General features: G+C 39.8%; 1 protein-coding gene across 1 annotated transcript; it reads left to right on the forward strand.

The window, feature by feature from the left end:
- The first annotated feature begins 405 nt into the window (after positions 1 to 405).
- Positions 406 to 19,843, forward strand: shmt2 (serine hydroxymethyltransferase 2 (mitochondrial)). Its single transcript, XM_010776840.1, has 12 exons — positions 406 to 538; positions 6,745 to 6,936; positions 9,108 to 9,187; positions 10,364 to 10,564; positions 10,765 to 10,846; positions 12,777 to 12,899; positions 15,573 to 15,712; positions 15,933 to 16,095; positions 16,444 to 16,543; positions 17,470 to 17,625; positions 18,222 to 18,329; positions 18,458 to 19,843. The coding sequence occupies exons 1-12, from the start codon at positions 506 to 508 to the stop codon at positions 18,583 to 18,585; spliced, it is 1,506 nt and encodes a 501-aa protein (XP_010775142.1). The 5' UTR covers positions 406 to 505; the 3' UTR covers positions 18,586 to 19,843.
- Positions 19,844 to 20,951: the final 1,108 nt, after the last annotated feature.

Here is a 20,951-nt window from a genome sequence, read left to right on the forward strand (position 1 = left end):
AATACTTCTGCTGGATATTATCTATAGATAGATATATGTAAATGTTTATTTAATAATCAGTTTATATTTTTGTATTAGCTAATAATGTAAATCTAAAAAGTAACTATTAACTAAAAGCTGTCATATAAATGTAGTGGAGTAAAAAGTGCAATATGGCTTCTAGTAGTGGAGTAGAAGTATAAAGTCAACTGAGAATATTCAGGTAAAGTTACTGTCCACCACTGCTTATCAATAATACATATGGTGATATATTTAAAACTCGGAACCTCTTTGGATCTTTATTATGAAAGTTTTGGTAAACTTAATTCATTAATTTTCGTAAACGTATTTCGTAATCTTCAAATGTCATGCTTGTGTAATTTTCTCTCAACGTACTACAATTCCCAGCATCCCTTTCGGCCGGAAAAAGGTAGCCAGCGTTGCCAACTACTCCAAGCTGCCTTTCTGAAGCCTGACAGCGGTGAGTCGCCTGGCCGTGCTGCTTCTTCCTCCCTTAACTGGAACCATGCTGTCCTTCGCTCTCAGACAACTCACACGGGTATGTGTATCATAAAGAACAGTTTTTAAGTCATTGTTTATTTAAAAGGTGTCTTAGCAACCGCCCCCGTTCTGTACGGCTGAACTGTTAGCTAGCTTTGAGTTTCAACACGCGTTGGTGTCTAAATGTCTCCCCTGGGCTCTAGCATGTCATCAAATGTATAGGTATTTGCAGCAGTGAAGCATAAACTATCATTTATTTCGTCTTGATTGCATATTTCACATTATGACGGTTGTTAGTTAGCTGATAAGCTAGCTGACTGTCAGTGCATGTTACATAGCTGCAGCTGTAGTGGCCACGTAATGATGCAACAGCGACTGCTCAGTTTCATCATGTGGGAAAACATCACGGATTATCAGAAAAAACTTTAGGTTTAGCTACTAGTATCTGTCTTTTCGTTTATATTTACGGTATCTGTATGTCCTTATTTGATATTTATCACCATTATGCCTTTTTTGTTTTGTTTTCTCACTTAAAGGGGTTACATGAAGTAAAATTAAGTGTTCCAGTAATGGTGATTGTATGCAGATAACACATTGCAGAGAGGGTTATCAGCCAGTGATAAACAGAAGGGCCCTGAATAACGTTCAAAGTACAAAATACGGCTGATATACAGCAAGAGCTCCGAGAAAATAGTAACTTATTACTTTGAAACAATTATGTAAAACATCAGGCTGATTGGTCAAAGCAATAGTAATTTTTCATTAGTGTCAGCAGATTGGCAGTTTATGCATTTGTGTCAAAGCAATAGTCATAGTTTCAGCAGATTGTGCAATAATAACTAGGGTAGCTACAAGGATAATGTCAGCCTAAGAAATATTTATTTATGGTGAATCTAAGCTCAAAGGTCTACCTTTTTCACTCACTTGCAGTTTATTAGGTAGCTTAATCTAATAATGAAACTATAACTTATTTTGTTTTTTTTCATGCATAAGATACAACAATATTTCACAGTAACACAATCTGCAGCCATCCATGTGACCATTACAACAAAGACAAATACCTTTCTCAAAATGTGAACATTATAACCTTCAATTGTATTTATTATTCACTGTGAAGAAAAGTATGTCCACTTAAACTTCATAAATAACATTTGATTATATATCAGTTGACAAGTGATAATTTCAAAGTTATGTGAAGTTTTATAGTTTGACATCTTTTTTTTATTTAACTGGATCCGTTGAGCCTGAATCAGGGTGATTAAGTTGCTGACAAAAAAGGTGGTCTATTGGTATTTTTATCCTAATTTTTGCACTTTATGAAGTGACCCATTTTGAAATGTTCTGTAGTTTCTCAGAAACAACTATACCAAATATTTGCCAATGTATGTGGCATGAGTTCAGACCAAATTGTATTAGTCAATGTCAGTTTGTCTGAAGTTTCCTATTAAACTGAATTATTCACGTGCTTGCATACTTTTCCTATTGGTGGTAATCGGTTCAGTGTGCATCGTAATTGAATTTCAAAAGGACTCACAAGACTCTTTTTTTATTTGTGGTTCCGGCATGCAGTGTCCTCCTCACAGGTTGTGTGTGAGAGAGAGAGTTAGCTTACAGTCCTGTGCAGCTATTTCTAGTGGCGGCTGACATCCGGTTTGACAGTTTAATGGTGTAATTTGTTGGTAATTTATTAACAGTTTATTGTTCTAAAGATGTGGACATGTCCACTTTGATACTTTTTTTAAATGGTAGATCTGTTGCTGAAGATGATACTGTTTTTAAGAAAACAATGTAACTAATCCCATTATGAAAAACCCTTCTGCCTGTACAAGAGTCCTGTTGACTTTTGTTTACTTAATGCTTCGATCTTTATGAACACAGCACACACAACCGTTTTCTGTATTCAATTAAAACATGCAGAGTATGTGTTCAGAGCAGCTCAGGACGGAGGAGGAGGAGAATTTTATAAAATAAGTTATAATTTTCATGAAAACATACCAATCGCAACCTTGTCTATTGTTTAAAAAAAGAGAGGATGGGACGCGTGTTTTGCTCTTATATATTCTGTATTAATATCAAGCTACTCCAAGTTTCACATAAGGCCTTGACAAATTTGTATGTGTTTTTTGTATAAATGTTTACATGGACCCCCTTCCCTTAGGGGAATTCATCCACAAAAAACACATTGGACGCTGCACTAGGTCAGAAACCAGAGGAGACTGTGAGGTCCACCGCAGACGGACCACTTTTGGACAAAATGTCCTCTCCATTAAAGGCAGCTCATTCTGGAATAGCCTCCCAACTGAGATACGGGATTGTCCCACTCTCAATAGCTTTAAAGGTCAACTCAAAGAATGGTTGAGCAACAAACAGACGTCAAATCACCGCTGAATGCACTTTAATACAGGGGTATCTCCATTTTTATCTTTTCTTGCACTTTATATGTCGTAGCTGCTATATTGTACTGCCATGTGGTAAATACTTGTGTATGCTGCTCTTGCTCTTTTGCACTTTTTGCATATCATGTATTTAGTTTTTGCTATGTTTGTAAAATGTAATTTTCTTAAATGTTTTTTATGTGAGAGGAACTGGCGGGTTAGAATTAGCTCAAAGCTAAATCTGGCACTGTTACGCTTGACACATTTGAATGTTTTAAGTGTTCATTACTGTGCATTGTCCCTGCCAAATAAACGATTACATGAAATAAATAAATGACATTCATTACAGAAATGTTTCACTAGTTTCAGACATTTGATAGACAAAACAATGAATTTTAATCAAGAAAAATATCTGATTTATTGATAATGTTAGTTATTGTTAGTTGAAGCCTTAGTTTAGTCAAGTTTGATAATCCTGCCAGATAGCCCTTTTTACTATATATTTAGATTTCCAGGAAATAAAAAAACAGACATAAACTGTCCTCCCTTTACTGGTAATATGAAGTAACTTTATAACTGACTTTGCCAAATTTCTCAAACTTGCTTTTTTTTGGTCCAGACAAGATTTTACAATGCAGGAAACCCCAGTTAAGTATTATGTTTGAATTAAAGTGCACTTGACAGGGCTAATGAGAGGGTTGTGAGCAGAGGTTTTCTCAGACGAGCATCTGTGAACAGTTCAGTCCACAGCATGCATCTACACTCCATGAGTCACCATGAAAGCCCAGTGTGCATCCCTTCCACCATCATCACAGGAAGTGTTGTGGAGAGATTACAGCATAAAGCTAACGTTCCTCCCACTCCTCCCTAAAGATTGGCTTTGCCGGCATCGCTTAAGTCTCTGATTGTCACCCTGACAATCCTTTGACCCGAATAGAGTGAATCTGCCCTGGACTGAGACTCCGTCCCTTCACGCCTCTTCACCCCATCCAGGTTTCTCAGTCTGTGTTATCTAGACTGAATCACAGGGCAATTTGTAACGGACAGCCCAGCTATTAGTCAGTGACGGGGAAAAAAGCAACTACATGTCAGACCGACGGATGTTGCTGCCCTGTTGACACTTCTTCTTTTGAACCTTACATATCTTTCTTTTTTTTCTCGCTACTGTTTCTTCTCTCTGGTCCCTTCTGTTTTGCTCCTGTTACCTGGGTGATTGTTGTTTGGTATAGCCACTGATGGACAGCAGTCATCTGTAAAATTGACTCGCCTCAGGAGCTGCTACAGGAAATCGGAAAAAATAATACCAAACTAGTATTAATGAAATGATTTTCTTTCTTCCCTTTTTTTATTCTCTGTTGTTGGTCTTTGGGCCCAGATGTTTGACAGGAAAGGTAAACTGCCAACAATCACCTTAGCGTTGTCATGCAGATGCCGTGCATCTGTGACTCTGCCATAATCTCGTGCTCAGCACAGAGTTTGATGTGGCCTATCCCACCCCCTTTTCACAGCACAGTTTTCATCAAGTTCACCTTCAAACGACAGCATCATCTGTCGCCCTAAAAATAGTCCCACTCTGACATATTTGGTGCTTGTATCTTGGCTCTCACTTTTCTTGGATCAGTTTACCTTGTGCTCATTAATTAATCTCTCGTAATGATCAGGGCTGAGAAATGAGGCAGGAAAGTGAAGAGACCGACCACAGAGACTGACCTTTGTGTTTGTTTAAGCTCAGTGCTGTCTTATTTGGAAGCCATTGAAATTATTTTGCAGACATAGTAATAAAAACGCCACATGAATGCCTCTCAGCTGAGCGTGCTAAGCAGCTTAGAGTGACAGGATGAAGACGGGAAAATAAATCCCGGGATGAAGGTGGAGACGAGGACGAGGAGGAGGAGGAACCTTGTCTGTTTTGCAGTCTTCAAAAAGTGTTATAACCATGGCAGTGTTGGCTTGTGTTGGGTTTCCTGCCACTGCTTTCCCCTGCCTCAGCCCTGGTGAGTCCCAGCTGAAGTGCAGACAGCGAAGGACGGTTCCCGTCAAGATGTAATGACCCGTGTGATTTCTCAGCGAGAAACTCGTCCTCAGAGGCTGCCCAACCTGTCTCCCCAGGCCCTCGTCTCTTCCAAAGCACAAAGGAGGGGCCTTCTCCTCTTTTCAACCATTCACACTGCCACTGGTGACAGAAGGCCAGAGTAGAAACTGTTAGGGATCGGCCATTAATGTGCCAGTTGTCTCCCCCCTGGTGTCTCTCTTCTGCCCCCTCCACCACCCCAGGGAGCAGATGAAGAGGAGCAGTGGAGAGGATGGGCCTCACAGCGATGCACTAGATGAACTATCTGCAAGCTGCTCCTCAGGATAAAGTGCTCTTATTAGCCTTTTTTCTTTTTTTTTAACAAAGGGTGTCGAATTATGAGACTATCGCTGGTCAGCTTTTATTATTTCTTCCCAACATTAATGCTCTTAATTGTTTTTCTTAAAAATCTACAGTTACTGCAGTTGGTTCACAGTGCAATAAAGCCACTACAAAAGATGAATTACCCAAACATTTCCTACACCACATGGAATAAAGCGTAAATTGCGTTTTTTGTGTTTTGTTTTTACAAATAGGTGTCCTCAACCAGTACTGAGCATTGTGTTAATTACTTTTTAATGATGCTATTAAAGGGAGGTTTTCCTTCTCACCCTGCACACCTGTACAGATGATAACTATAGGTTGGCCGTGGTGGGATTGATCTCCAAACAGAGTCATCATCATATTGTTGATTAAATGATGGGAGAGGGCCAATTTGTTCTAAATGCAATCAACCTGTCAGGGATTTTTTTTTCTTCTTTTCGGAGTGTTCTCCCACACAGTGCCCTCGCTGGGTTCATGCAGAGATCTTAAGCATCGAGGCGCACACATAAAGCTTTATTACCTGACAATGATTTGTGGCCTAGAAAGGTTTTATGTGTAAATGGCAGTGAAAAGAAACTTCTCAATGGAATACATAGCCAGAAATGTAGTGTTTTATTATCAGGCATAGTGCATCGAACAAACAGGATTGTCGAATCCTGTCTAATTTTTTTTTTTTAAAGAGAAAAAGACAGTGAAAATTGAATGGAGTCTGCACACTCACATGATGGGGCATTGCAGCAGCAGCAGCAGCAGCAGGAGAACTCGCAGCCCCAGTCCAGATTAGATAAGCAGGAAGTGCTGAATCTGTTCTCTATATTCCTCCTTCGCTACACTGAGGCTGTAAAAGTCGGTCCCTCAGTTTGTAGAAGTGCTGATAGAGGCATAATTGAACAACCGTGCTGATTATTGATATCATGGAAACACACCAGTTTCTAATTATACCAAGCTGCATATTAGAGAGGAACAGAGAAGGGGACTTGAAATGTCTTCTCATTTATATAGGACAAATCAAGCTGTTGCCTTAAATATTTAAAAATAATCAAAGACATTCTGTAGAGAAATAAAGCTGGATGAAACATGTCTCTTGATTTCATGCTGATCCCTTTTTTGTGGCTGAAGCTCCCACTAGTTCAATCCTCATAGAGAATATACAGCTCAAATGCATATTGTTTCATTTGTTGTCCTCCGTTCTCAACACCCACATTTAAATCTTGTTAAATGTTCCTGATAAAATAAAAAAACAGCTGCTACACAAAGACTAAATATTGTCCTATATGTTTTTACCAAACATATGTCAAAGCTATGATCATTTGCATTTCAGTTAAATGATTGAAGTTAAATAACATAAACCATTGCAACTTGTTAGTCCCTTTTTAGTGCAATCATCCATAATTACAACATGTGTTCATGATAACTGTAAAAACTGTATATAACTAACATACTGTCAGTTTTTCTCCTTCCCCCTAACCCTAACGACTTCTCCTCTGCTCACAGCCTCTGTGCCAGCGAGCCCCCGTCCGTCTCTGTGTGCGTGGCCAGCAGTCCCACGCCGCCACATACTCAGTGGATGAAGAGCGTCCGTGGACGGGCCAGGAGAGCCTGGCTCAGGACGACCCCGAGATGTGGGACCTGCTGCTGAAGGAGAAGGACCGGCAGTGCCGCGGCCTGGAGCTCATTGCATCTGAGGTCAGTCACTTTCACACATGATGTTTACGGAGTGTGATTTGAAGGTTTCAGTAACTGAACAGTTCACCCACAGAGGAGTTCAAGGGGCTTTAAGAGAAGGGAGATGACATAAAACACCGCCAAGCCTGGTTCATATTTTCGTCAGCAAAAAAAAACATCCTTTACAAATGTTGTACTGATTTAGTTTATTTTAAATAAACACTAAAGGCGTAATAGCTGGAAGCAGCGATCTTGTTTGTTGGCAGTGCAGGTGGTGAGAACACGTCATCACATAAGTTTCATTTTTGGCAAAATGAGTGAATGAAGACTTTCTAGCTTCTTGCATATCCTGGTCAAATGTGTTTTTCCATATTATTGCTGGCAGGCAGCATTGACAGAAAAGCTCTTATCAGGTCCATCAGGTTTCATGCTGTAGATAAATGCAGTACATAAGTACAATAAATATTGCATTCTTTATTCATACACTGCAGCATGTGTAAATGCATTCTTTATTCATGTTGATTCCTAAATCATCTTGCTGCTGTATGTTTTAATATTCTATAGCAGTACATTTGGTCTTTTTAAAATATTTTCAGTATCTACTAGGGCAGAGACACTGTGACCTTCTGACTCAAACAGGAATAATAAAACGGACATCACGAACTCTGACAAGTTCACATCAAGTTATTCAAACATAGCTAGTTCGATAGTGAAAACACGCACTGGATACAGTACTTTGTGTAAGCAGGAATCTCTGAGTTAATGCAGAAACATTTGGGTTCCTCTTTGTTTTCATTCCAAGGCTAAATTATTTGAAATTGAAAAAAAAATGCCCTTCCAAAAAGCAGAAGAGGTTTTATCTTGTATTGCTATTTCTCTCTCCTTCTCCCGTTTCTTTTTCGCCACAGTAGTTGTTCAGTGGAGTATATCAGCCGCCTCTCTACACACAGCCGGACCGCTGTAGTGTGAGATGAAGTTGATATCTCCATTCTGCCTCTTCCCCACCTTACTCTGCTCAGGCAGGCATTCCTTGAATGAAAAGACATATGTTTTAAAGCGCACACACACACATACACCCACACAAGCACGCACGCAGACACACACTAAGAAGCAAATGTTATTTTTGTAATGTATGCACAGTTGTGGGCATGACAGACGGACGCAGCAGAGAGCTTTTATTGAAGCAGTTATTTCCCTTGATCTCCTCTTGGCTTCTAGTTGAAGTATTAGCATAACCACACACACACCTACAAGACACACGCACATACGGACACACATACACGTTAACAAAGAGAAGAGAGTGTGGAGACTAGACTGTCAGACTTTATTACTGGCCAGTGTGTTAATATACAGTAAAGAGTGTAAGTCAAGTGGCAATACCAAGAGAGGCATCCATAGTTAGTTAAACAGACAGGATGTACAGTATATTAAACATTTGACATGTGTAATTAATTATCGTGTACAGTGTTTTAAGGGTACTGAAAAATAGAAGTATTGTGGGGAAACTGTTTTCATGACTTTACAAAATAGTTTAGCGAAATAATAGTGGTACTTGTTTTAGCTCTAATAGCATATCCAATATTAGGAACTCCAAGTAAGCAATAATCCTCCAGAGAGATAACCACTAAAACGCGTTGCTTCGACGTCTCTTCTATGTGTTTTCCATCTCTTCTAACCAAAATCACAACAGGTAACTAATTAGTGCCGTTGTTTTGAACCTTTGACAGAGTGTGTTTAACAATGGTGTTGAACGCGGCTTAGCAAAACATAACCACACATAATCAATTCTAATAATCATAATGCTGCACTCAAACTAATAAAGTTGAAAAGCCTCATAGTCTTTGGTACAGCCCTACCCCTTATGCAACAAAGCATGCTCACTTAAATGTGTTTTTCTTTGAAAATGCATTGCAAAGGGATTTAAGAAAGGCCATACCAATGTTTCTCAGCATGGGCAGAAAAGTTTATTACATTATCTTCTTGTATCCTGCAGCAGCGAGGCGATAAGCATTGTGAAGTGCAGAGTGTTAGTCTATGGAAGTCCACAGGTTCAATACTGTAATGATTGTCTCTAGCTGGAGGGGGGATTTCTCACTATCACTTAACAGACTTTAATTTGCAGTCCTTGTCCCTTCTGTCCACTCGCGCCATTGATCCGAGTGTGTGTTTGCTTGTGTGTGTTCTCGCCACAGAATTTCTGCAGTCGAGCAGCTCTGGAAGCTCAGGGCTCCTGTCTGAACAACAAATACTCTGAGGGCTACCCAGGGAAAAGGTGAGTGTTTATGCAGCCACGCCCCAGCTTATTATGTTGATATTCTCTGCTTTAGGATATTTGTTACAGACATAAACATACACTGGTTTGTACGCTGTTCTATAGCTTGCCCTAAAATAATACATGCCAACCACACAACACATAACCCACAGCCTCTTTGCCAAAGAAGATTCCTGAGGGGGTACATTGGAGGAATTCAGACCCCAGGCTGATAGTTGCATGATTTTTATTTCCAGTTTCCTATTTCCTATCCTGTATCAGAGGCAAACAGAGAGCTGGCCTGTTTTTAAATGCTTCTCATTTCATGATTTGTATTCCTGTAATACAAGCTGATACAATAAATCTCCCTCCCACTGAATGTGTTTTTTGATTTTTAACCCCCTCCCCCCCACTCCCCAACATCCTACTCATCTTCTCTTCGCAGTTAAATGTAATGAAACAAAAGGATAATGTCATTGAATGAGTGGATTGTGCAGAAGCCATCTGTTGCTTCCTCATCTGTAATTTCACCTGAGATGCCCCAAATCTGCTGTGGCAGTGCTGCTGACTTAAATCGGCTATAAGCAGAAATGTGGATGTACAGCGTGTGAAAGTGCTACAATGTGAAAGGGGTCTTCCTTAGAAGTGGTTAACGGGAATTATCACAGAAATCTGCAGCTCCACTGACCTTCATCGTGAGATTCAGCTCGTTGTTTAGCTGTTTGTCCTTCAATTGTACAGTTTTTGTTCACTCTCACCTCTTGCGTAATATTCAGCCACGTGCTTGCTGTTGACATTCCATTGTAGACTATTGCTCACCAGAAGCATACAAACATTTTTAGTGACCAGCTGGTGAAGAATGTAGCTGCTGAAGACACACATATTTCCCTCAGGCGTCGGTAGAAACCAAACACATGACTAAACTGGAATTTGAGGCCACATTTTTCAAATTGCCTCAAATGAATTATAATGGTACACTGTGACTGCTCAATGCTTACATAGGCAACTGTATGCTAACAAGTTTGCCATATGACCTTAAAAGGTGTTAATATGTCTTTATTGTAGGCCTCTGGCTTAAGAAATAATACATTATTCAAGGTTTAGATTTATTTTTGAACTAAAACTTAACTTTTGCAGTTTATATGCAGGATCAGTGCACCTGTTGGCCTAAGGCTGTATTTTCTGTTCTACACCCAGATACTATGGTGGAGCAGAAGTGGTGGACCAGATTGAGCTGCTGTGTCAGAAACGAGCCTTGGAGGCCTTTGACCTGGACCCAGCTCTGTGGGGGGTCAACGTCCAGCCGTACTCCGGCTCCCCCGCTAACTTTGCTGTTTACACCGCCGTGCTCAAGCCCCACGACCGCATCATGGGCCTGGACCTGCCCGACGGAGGACAGTGAGTAATAACTGCTGCTATCACACCTGCACTCTTTCACTTATTCTATATAACACCCACACTGTTTGAAGCTGTCCTAGCTTATTTGGTGGTCAACACTAGTGTGCCATCTGCACCTCATAAATCAAATAGTTTGGAATGTAATTCAATATTCTTGCTATTTTTTACATTTGTTTACATGTTCGTCTGTTTCATTCCAGTCTCACCCATGGCTACATGTCTGATGTGAAGAGGATCTCAGCCACCTCTATCTATTTTGAGTCCATGCCTTACAAGCTAAACGTAAGTAGAGACCCACGCTACTGATATCAACTAACATGTCGTGGACTTTCTTATACCAGAAAATAACCGTACACAAGTTAAATCGCAACGGGACAACAGTGTGAATTTGAAACGGTTTAAATCATATTATTAGTTTATTTTTGTTACGTCTGTTTTAATATGTCTTATCCTCTTTCATTGACAGATAAGAGGGTTTTTCTAAAGTCTAATGTTTAAAATACTCGTTGTTAACATGGTCGCAGGGAAGGTTTTCAGAGTCAGCTGTTTCTCAGCTTGACCTCTGACTTGACCTCCACATGAAGCAGTTCTGCTGGTCAGAACTGCCCATGTGTCGGGGCGCAGGGTTCTTCCATGTCTGCAGAGCATGGCTTATTGTGCTGTAGCACACTGGCTCACGTCTTTCAGTTGTACTATCGATCATCTCCGCAACTTTGTCCGTTTCTTTTCTTAAGTTTGTAGTCGTGTTTACAGTTCATGCTTGCAAGGAAAAAATACAATGTGTTGTCTAATTTTCTTTTTGTGCAATCCTTGCAATTCACTGTAACAGGAAACTGAAGAGACTGCATAAGACCATTGTGCAACAGTATTACCAAAACATATAGCATATTTCCTGCTTACAGTAAACCATATCTTTTTAAATGTTGCTGATATTATGTTGGCGAAGAAGCTTCAATACATTATCTACAATTATGCCAAATATTTTAGTCTTAAAGTCTTTTTGAAAAATGTTTTAATGACAGGATATTGATTTAAATACACAGGAAAATCTAGGGGACAAATGGTCGCTTTTTGGGGAATCCTGTTTGCTTTTTTGCCCACACGGGTATGACACAAGGCAGTGTGGGTAGGGATTTGATGTCTACATCTTAGCCCAACTAGTGCTTGCTATGGCCACTTCACTCACAATGCAAACATACAGCCCTATACGTGAGTACTGTTTGTAAAACATTCAAAGTGCTGTTTTCAACTAAGACAAAATCAGTAGGACCAGGGTCACTCAGATGCAGGGCTTCATATATTAGTGTTTAGTATTTTATTCCGGGTTCATAGTTGTGTGCTGGTGTTGGTAGCGGCTGATGGATTGCCCTGAGAGTCTGCGTGTCCAGGCCTGCTGATGTATGGGCCGGCAGCACCCCTCTGCGAGAGAGATAATGGGAAATCGACAGGCTGGCCAGCACCACTGGCTCTGTCTTCACAATGAGCAGCTTGATGGAGCGAGGGGGCACCCATAGATGTGTTCTGGAGATGGGAGATTATCAGGTTGTCTCAATAAAGCTTTCCCTCCTCGTATTTTCTCTTCTTTTTCGTGTCTTTGTCTCGCTTATTCTCTATCCCTTTTGTCTTTCACTTCCTGTTCCGTCCTGTGGCTGTCCCCCACCTGGTTTGTCTCTCCTCTCTCATGTTTTGAGTACTGGGTTGGAAATGCAGGTTCAGACAGGCACACAACAGACTGGTCATTTGACAGTTCCAGACTGACAACATTTTACAAGACTCAGACATGCATCCCCTGAATAATGGATGTCGACTGTATATCTCAAAGTGCTTATTTCAATGACGAGAGTAGATAACGTCTCTAAACCAACCTCTGATCTGTTCAGCCTCATCACACCAGTTGAATAGACCTGTGAAAGGTTGAATTAGGATAAGTAGGGGTGCTTTACTGCAATCTTCTTCCTTGATATTATAAGATGAAATGTCTCATTTCGATAAATTCCTTCCCTTTTTTAAGGTAGCCAAAGTACTTCAAATGCATCTGCTTCAAATGGAAAAAATCTCTTCGTGTTGATAAGTTTACTCTTGATCCTCAAGATATCTGACATGTACTTTTTTTCATCCCCTCGCGTTCCTCCTGAACCGTACTCACCCTCCAATATGCTCATATTCACTTTTTTCCCCTCCTCAATCTGTCTCCCTCTCTGTTTCTCCGCAGACTGCAACAGGACTCATAGACTACGACCAGCTGGAGATGACGGCCAAGCTGTTCCGGCCCAAGCTCATCATCGCTGGCACCAGCGCCTATGCCCGCCTCATTGACTACGCCCGCATCAAGAAGGTGCATGGAGAACTCTCTCCTTATTCAAAACTCACTCAGCTTTTGTGTGTGTGTGTGTTTTGCTCCACCTCATCCTCTCCTGCTACCTGTTTTCTGATCCTACATTGTGAAGGTCACACCAGCTTTGTCCTCTTATTTTAAAGGTCACCCATCATGCAATTTTTAGTCAATAGCATAGGACTCGGATATATAAAAATATATAAAAGACATGGCTATGAAGTGTTTTGCTCAAAATAACAAACAGATCACCCATTCTAGCCATGCCTCATATCCTTCTATTTCCCTTCCTGTTACTAAAGTGCTGATTCGGGGTATAAAGCTTTAAAAAAATAAATAAAAAGAGGGGGCGGGGCTTATGCCTGCTCATGCGGGGCCCGGCAGATACTGTCTAAAATAAATGCTGCGGAGATGAAACGCCTGAAACAGTATGGAGCTCAAAGGCTTTCTCTCTTACTGGTTTACCACAAGGTGAGTTCTTTTTTGTATTTCCTGCTTCTTCACACATGCTCTCTCCAGTACAGGTTAGCTCTGAGTGTAAGCGATGCTTGCTAATGTAAACAAAGACCATATTACGTCCAAAACACGTCAGGCATTTATTATGATAGTGACGTTTCTGATAGTGCCGTGGGTCCGCCATCCGATGTGACGTAAGTTACGTTTTATGAGGGTTTTATTTTCTGACGCCGCCTGAGTTCCCTGACACACCGGGGACACATATTTATGTATAAAAGACATATTTTGCATTATAGGTCCACTTTAAACTCACTCAACCTTTCCACTGCACTGACTGTCAGGCACACCTGCTCCTCTTACTGATAGCCAGGATTAATCCAGACTATATTTTTAATCATTTCTGTCCACACTCGGAGAAAGAAAATAAATACTCTTGTCTTTTAGGTAAGTCAAATAAATAATCCAGCAGTGTAAAAAGTAAAAGTACTCATTCTGCACAAAAAGCTGCCCTCAGTAGAAACCTGTCTGCTGTAAATACTGAGCATTCAATCTTCGACATATCCAGACACAAACAGTTCTTCGGCTCTTTCACACTTGTGCACACCACCACAGATGCTTTCTGCTGCCTACTCATCCGCTCTGAGTGTGGATTCTCGCGCTGACTCACGCAAACACAGCAGCAACTTTTAACTACACTTCACTGCTCTCTTTGGCGGTGCACAAGAGGCCCCTTTATCTGTTTTGTAATACCCACCCTCTGATTCTCTTCAGTCCCTCCATGACTGCTTCCCTTTGTTGCAGAGCCTCACTTTAGCTAGTACCATCCGATGGAGTGTCCCTCCATTACAGAGCTGTGTTTTTATTAAGCACCGTAACTACTTTGCCACTAGACCTGAAGTGGGGCCATATTTCCCCCTGGCATGTCTCTGTAGAGCTCTTCTCTGTTTTATGGCAGCAGGCAGGGCCCCTCTCCAGATTTTCAGTGTTGTTACCTAGATTGGAACAAGCTTCTTTTTTTAAATCTGAAATTTGTTTGACTGTCTATCGGCGTTCATCAGCTACCGCACACATCACCCTCTCGTGTTCTTTACCCCCTCCAGTAACCCTGCCTTCTTGCCTGCCTTTTAATCTAATAAACATGTGCTGATCCAGTTTAGATATGGGAGCAAGGAAGATTGTCGTGATAATGAATATTAATTGGAGCACTAAAAAGATTGTTTACTGCTCTGATCATTCGCCAACGAGTCATTTGCATGTTAGCAAGCTATTTATTGTGTGTGACTTTTTCAATAAATGCTGGAAAGAGACAGCAAGGATTTATTGAATTACATTGTGATATTTCGGGCCTCTGAAGACTGCCGAAGAGTGTAATAACACCAGCTCAGATTTGAAACATATGCCCTTTTTGAAGTGATAGGTAGTGCTTACAAATGTAGAGTTATCAAAACCTAACCGTGGTGGTAACATTTCTATTATTGGAGCAAAAGGTTTTTGTGTATCACTTTTTTTTATCTCAAATTTTAAATTTGAAGCCAAGCGCATTCAAGTAAAATACAGAGGATCACCTATGACAAAAAGACAAGTCTAAATGTGTAGTTACGTTTTATAGTAGCTGTAATACTTTCTAGTACTAGTGTATATATCAAGAATACTACAGCATATACAGAGAAGTTAATAAATATTCACATTTTGCTCTGCTCCAGGATTTTAAATGAAACAGTGACTGAGGCTGAAGTGCCGCATTTCATCACACCAGAGGTTTGAGTGTGTTCACATCTATATTGGGATAACGGTGTATGACTCTCACCTTTTTTGAACATCGCCCCCAAATGTTTAAATACTGAAAAGGAGAGGTTTTTATGGCCAAACACTGAAATGTTCATAGCAAGCTAAATCAGTCACTTTAATATTAGGTCGACGGCAGGAACGCCCCTGAAGCAGGCAGAACGAGAACAAGGAGAAAGAGTGTGGTAGACTTCAAGCGGTTATTATTGACTCTATTGGACATAATCTGAACTTGTCTCTTGTCTATCTAAAACTAGGGCCATTATTCCAACACTGTTACTAATCTTATCACTTTAAGTTGTATATATTTAGATAATTTAGGGTCTTGCACCTAAAAAATGTAGAACTAGAGATTTAAAAATAACGTAGTAATACAAACCTTCCTGTCCCATGGTGTACATTTGAATCCTAACTATGTGTCTGTTCCCCCCTCAGCTGTGTACCGACATTAAGGCCTACATGCTGGCTGACATGGCCCACATCAGCGGCCTGGTGGCAGCCAAAGCCATCCCCTCTCCGTTTGACCACGCTGACCTGGTCACATCCACCACACACAAATCCCTCCGCGGGGCCAGGTAAGAGCTAGAGATATTTCAGTCAAATCTCATTAGAGCCTCTTCACTGAGCAACATGGAAATGAGTACTTGTTTTTAACAGTAGTAATAGTAGTCAGTAGATGGCTGATGTCATACAGTTGGGGACAAATCCAAAACCTATTAATGACACCTTGTTTGATTTTAAGAGAAAAGGAAAGGTTTCAAATTCATTGTCAGTCAATTAGTCTGTTCTGTCCAGGGCTGGCCTCATCTTCTACCGTAAGGGCGTTCGCTCGGTGGACAAGAAGGGGAAGGAGATCGTGTACGACCTTGAGGACAGGGTCAACTTCTCTGTGTTCCCCTCGCTGCAGGGCGGCCCTCATAACCACGCCATCGCTGGTGTGGCTGTGGCTCTCAGACAGGTCAGCTCAGCACACAGACACCCCATTTCAATGAAAAATGTATTTATTATTATTTTAACGATTCATCACCACGGTCTGCTATTTCCTAATAAGAAGTTTATTACCGCTTAATCACATTTTGCAATGAAACTTAATCTTACCGCTGAGGTGCAACTTGACTCAAGAACTTGTTCCCTAACCCTGCTCTAGGCATCTGCTCCTTCTCTTTCTGAATTGTGAGCTATCTGGAGCATAACGCTGTGCAAGGCAGCTACTGACTTGTACCAATATATGTTTATTTAGTTTTTAAAAAAAAATCATTAATAGTTTTTTGACCTCAAACTTAAAATCTTGGTATTTTGTTTCCAGACAATGTCTCCCATGTTCAAGGAGTATATCGGCCAGGTTATAGTGAACTCCAAGGCTATGGCTACAGCTCTGCTCAGCAAAGGCTACACCCTGGTATCAGGTAATGGAACTTGTATTTAAGCATTCGTTTGAGACACTGGCTCTGCTAACAGCAGAAAGAAACACAGAAGAACACATAACACAGTCAATAAACAGAAATGTCCTGCCACAAAATGCAAATAATGCAACAGAAAAGCATTTAAATTCATGATGTGCAAATAGGCTAATGTCAGTGCAGCTGTCCTGTCAGTCAAGGGAATAAAACCAGATGAAGGCAGTCACTTTCTGGTAGTGAGCAAGTGCTGGAATCTTGTACTGCATTTCATTTGCTGGCCTCAGCTCTTTTTTGATGTATGGCCTTCAATGTATACCCTTAAAAATACAGACTTGTCCTGTGCTTACACTGCATTGTGTGCATGCTCCTTTTTTCAATCCCTTTGTAGATGTAAAAAACTGAAACAAGGTTTTTTACTGTTACAATCCATTTTTAGTTGACACGATTTGAGAGAGGTGTTGATTAGAATGTGTGATACAAAAGGGTTTAACAACATATTGAAACGCCTCTTTGTCTGTATAATGTGTAATGCACTTTATATGAACTGATAACTTAGGGGAAATGTGGTGCTTGTACTAAGCAAATATGAAACAATAAAATAATTCCTGTTTGTTCATTTCCTGCAGGCCCGAAGTAAGCTGTGCTTTATCATAATGGCAGTCAATGAGTAATATTTTAGTTTACTATGAAAATAAAGCAGATATAAAGACAAACATGGACAAATGCATGAGAAAGAAGTCAAGCATTGGAGGTGCCAAAAGCCAACTACCTAACAATTATTTGAGTTTCATCATTAACTGCTCAGTTTCATATCAAATAACATTACCTCATTCATAAACTAAAGTAAAGGTTTAAAAGTGAAGATTGTGTCTACGAAGTCTCAGACTTTCCTCCTCTTCAATTTCTTTTTCTAAAAATGTTGAATATTTCAGATGGGACTGATAACCACCTTGTCCTGGTTGATCTGCGGCCTAAGGGCATTGATGGAGCGCGGGCCGAGCGCGTGCTGGAGCTGGTGTCCATCACAGCCAATAAGAACACCTGCCCCGGGGACAAGAGCGCGCTGAGTCCTGGGGGCCTCAGGCTGGGTGAGAAGCAGCTTCACTCTACATTTAACTGGACTTAGACAAGCTCTGTTTTACTTATTATTATTATTATGTAACGACGAAAGAAAGTTATTCTGATCTGTTTATTCAAAAAGTTGTTACCTTTTTAATACTTGGTAACTTTGTCAAGATAATGTGTTGAAATATTGGTCAGCTTTTCAGCATATTGCATCACATATTCAAATAATAGTTAAGGTTTTTCTTTGTAAAATGTATTTTGCACTTTGCCTTTTTTTTTCTTATTCTGTTTCCCTCACTATGTAAAAATGTAGTTCTGCAGATGGAAATTAGTCAGCCACCGATTAAGCCACAAGCACTAAGCAGATCATGGTTTATTAAATATGTTTGTGTTTTTAATCATCTTCCAGGAAGTTCAAGAGCTCCACATCTCCGCTGCCACATTTATAGCATTGTCTTTAGGCGATACTCCTTTTACCTTCTAGCCATAAGGTTCTTAATGGAAGGAAATGCAAAAAACTTTATTGGAGAGCGTTCAACCTGTAAAAGCGAGAAAACGCCATTTCCAGTCATTACTTTGTGTTTTAAGATGCAGATGTTGTGTTCTCTTTCCTTCCCAGGTACTCCAGCCCTGACATCCAGACAGTTCAAAGAAGCTGACTTTGTGCAAGTTGTTGAGTTCATGGATGAAGGCTTCAAGATTGCCTTGGACGTCAAGAAGAAGACAGGTAAGCACAAAGTCGTTAGAAAAGCAACAAAAGTACAAAAGGCTGTATTTCATATTAAATTATAAAATGCTGAAACGGCAGTCGTAGTATGCTGAGCTTCCTTCTCTCTATACTGCTGTCTTCTCTAGGAAAGCTCCTGGACTTCAAGAACTTTCTTCTCCAGGACTCTGAGACCGTGGCTCGCATTGCCAACCTGCGCCACCGCGTTGAAGCTTTTGCCAGGCCCTTCCCCATGCCAGGCTTCCACGACCATTAGACCAACCGACGTAGAGTCTGAGCGGCCATGACAGCCGGGTGACAGAGGAGTGTATAAGGAGAGGGAAACAAATGTCAATTGTGGTGGGTGCCTGTGAATCAGGAGGACTCCCTTTCTTCCAATCACATTTGGAAAGGTTTTTTATATTTCTTTATCGCAGTAATCTATCAATCTGTTCTTGTAAAAAGGTCGCCTCCATGTCGAGGTCAAGATAAAAATCAAATTTGACCGATTTTTGTAGAGCCGAAGAACCTATTTTCTATTGTATGTGTAAAGATCCATCTCAGATGTCTTCACTCTTTCTTTCTTTTTATGTGGAAAAACAAAACAACAACTCTGTTGCTTGATTGGCGACTAATTTGTTATTAAAATAAGCGTCACTGAGAGGTCTTAATGCTGTAAGAGTCTTAACTAATGTCACGTATGTAGATTATTATATTCACATTGAGATATGTGCATGATGCTTTCTTTAGTGTTTGTGACACCAGGTACACAACGAGGCTTTGCAAGAAGTGTTCTGCCATATCATTTAGTCAAATGTTAACTGCTGTATTTTTTTGTAATTACAGATAAACTACCAGATGAAATAATAACATAAATGTCAACCTGAATTATTTTATACTTTCATTTGTGTGTGTTTACAGAGAGTATATACTTTTCTATGAATTATTTTCAAAGAATTAACAAAGTAACATCCAGAAGATATATGTGAAGGTTTCCAATACCAGCTGATTAGTTGTACTAGAAGAAAGACTATTTATAGTGCAGTCTGCCTGTTTTAAGTGGCATACATTTTATTTCACCACGGTTTTCAATGATTGAAACTATGAAGCAGCTTGATTTAAAAAAAATAAAAGTTTATTTCTGCTTCACAGATTGGAATTGTTGTCATTATCACTGTGATGAAGCAAGATTTCTGTTTGTGAAATGATCGTACAGCACAATCAAGAGAAGGCTTTTTGAAATGGAGTGGTTACTTGGTTACTTTCTCACTTTGCACAAAACACAGCTTCCAAAGTGAACCGAATCCTATGAATTATCCACAACACAAGTTTTTGACAGCCCAATGGAGTAGATTTTTGCCAAAATACACCAATAAGTATTTTACTACAATGTTCATAAACCTGCTGTTTGTACCATCTCTGACGTGACGGCAATCTTTGTACGTCAAAAGTTTGAACTAGCTTTCCTTTAAGAACTTTTTTTTAAACATTTAGTATTATCCATCTCCTAATAAAATCCAATAATGCAAACACAATTTGTGATGTTTATTTGATATTAATGAAAATCACTTTTTTCACAATTCTACCGGAACATTTTATGGTCATGTTGTTTTCAACTTCTATGAGATGTCTGTATTGTTTGTTGTAGGGAAAAACCTGAGTTGAATTGACAAAATACTCAACTTTTTATTGTACAGTATTGATTAGGAGAATAACTCTGTATCAGAGTATGAGTAGTGGAGTTGTACAGTATGTAGTTATCTGGCAGGTTTTAGGATAACAACATACACTGAAGTACAGACAGCACCATCCTACATTTAATCCAACCACTTTAAATGTTATACTCAGTGAAATGTATGAACTGAACTGCAGTTAAATGTGTTTTAAACTACTTTACTTGTGCTTTAATTGAATATCTCCATTCCATGCAACGTTATACATCTCTGGCTCTACTTAATAAGAATGTTGGATTTTGTACTCAGCTACATTTATCTGACCTCTAGTTACTTTACAAACCAGATTTTTAAAGCGAGGTCATTTGATATGAGACTCCCTCCCTGCTTATAATGCATACACAAGGCCATGAGGATAAAACACAGATCAAGTAACCAAGTGTAGAAGATTTTTGAATGAGTTTGTATTAGAAATGATTGTAGTAAGTAACTAACATATACACAATTGGGCTACATGAAAGATTGTGAAAAGCAACGCCAGTCTTGTTGACGTTTTGTGAAGTATAAAGCTATGAGTTTAGAACAAGCGGCTCTTCCTCCCATCATAGTCTTGGTTGAAGGCCTGACCAACCAAAAGGAAAACATTTTAATTGGTTCATTTGAGTTTTGTGGGCATTTGAAAGGACTTCAAGATACAATCTACAAAATAAACACATGACCAGCTCATTGATAAATTAAGTAGGCCTACTTAATTAGATTTTTTTTTTTTTAAAGTGGACTTTGTACTTTCTGAATGCAGGATGAGAATATTGTTGATTGTCAACCTTTACATGCAAATAATTTATTTTAGTTTAATGTCGCAAAGACGAGAAAAATAAATATAGCAGATGTATTAATGTAAAGCAATGTCAATAATATGTAGGCCTATAATAAAACTGTTGAAAAGGCAAAGTGCTAGCCAGGAATCTAT

The sequence above is a fragment of the Notothenia coriiceps genome, unplaced genomic scaffold, assembly GCF_000735185.1.
Source record: "Notothenia coriiceps isolate Sejong01 unplaced genomic scaffold, NC01 NC01_scaffold00017399, whole genome shotgun sequence".
NCBI lineage: Eukaryota > Metazoa > Chordata > Actinopteri > Perciformes > Nototheniidae > Notothenia > Notothenia coriiceps.

Bases quoted from the DNA above. Each gene is read 5' to 3' on its own strand.
- shmt2 (XM_010776840.1), top strand. From the start codon at position 506: ATGCTGTCCTTCGCTCTCAGACAACTCACACGG. The intron at 12,900-15,572 runs GTGCATGGAGAA...TTCCCCCCTCAG, and splicing joins ACTACGCCCGCATCAAGAAG to CTGTGTACCGACATTAAGGC. The intron at 18,330-18,457 runs GTAAGCACAAAG...TGTCTTCTCTAG, and splicing joins GGACGTCAAGAAGAAGACAG to GAAAGCTCCTGGACTTCAAG.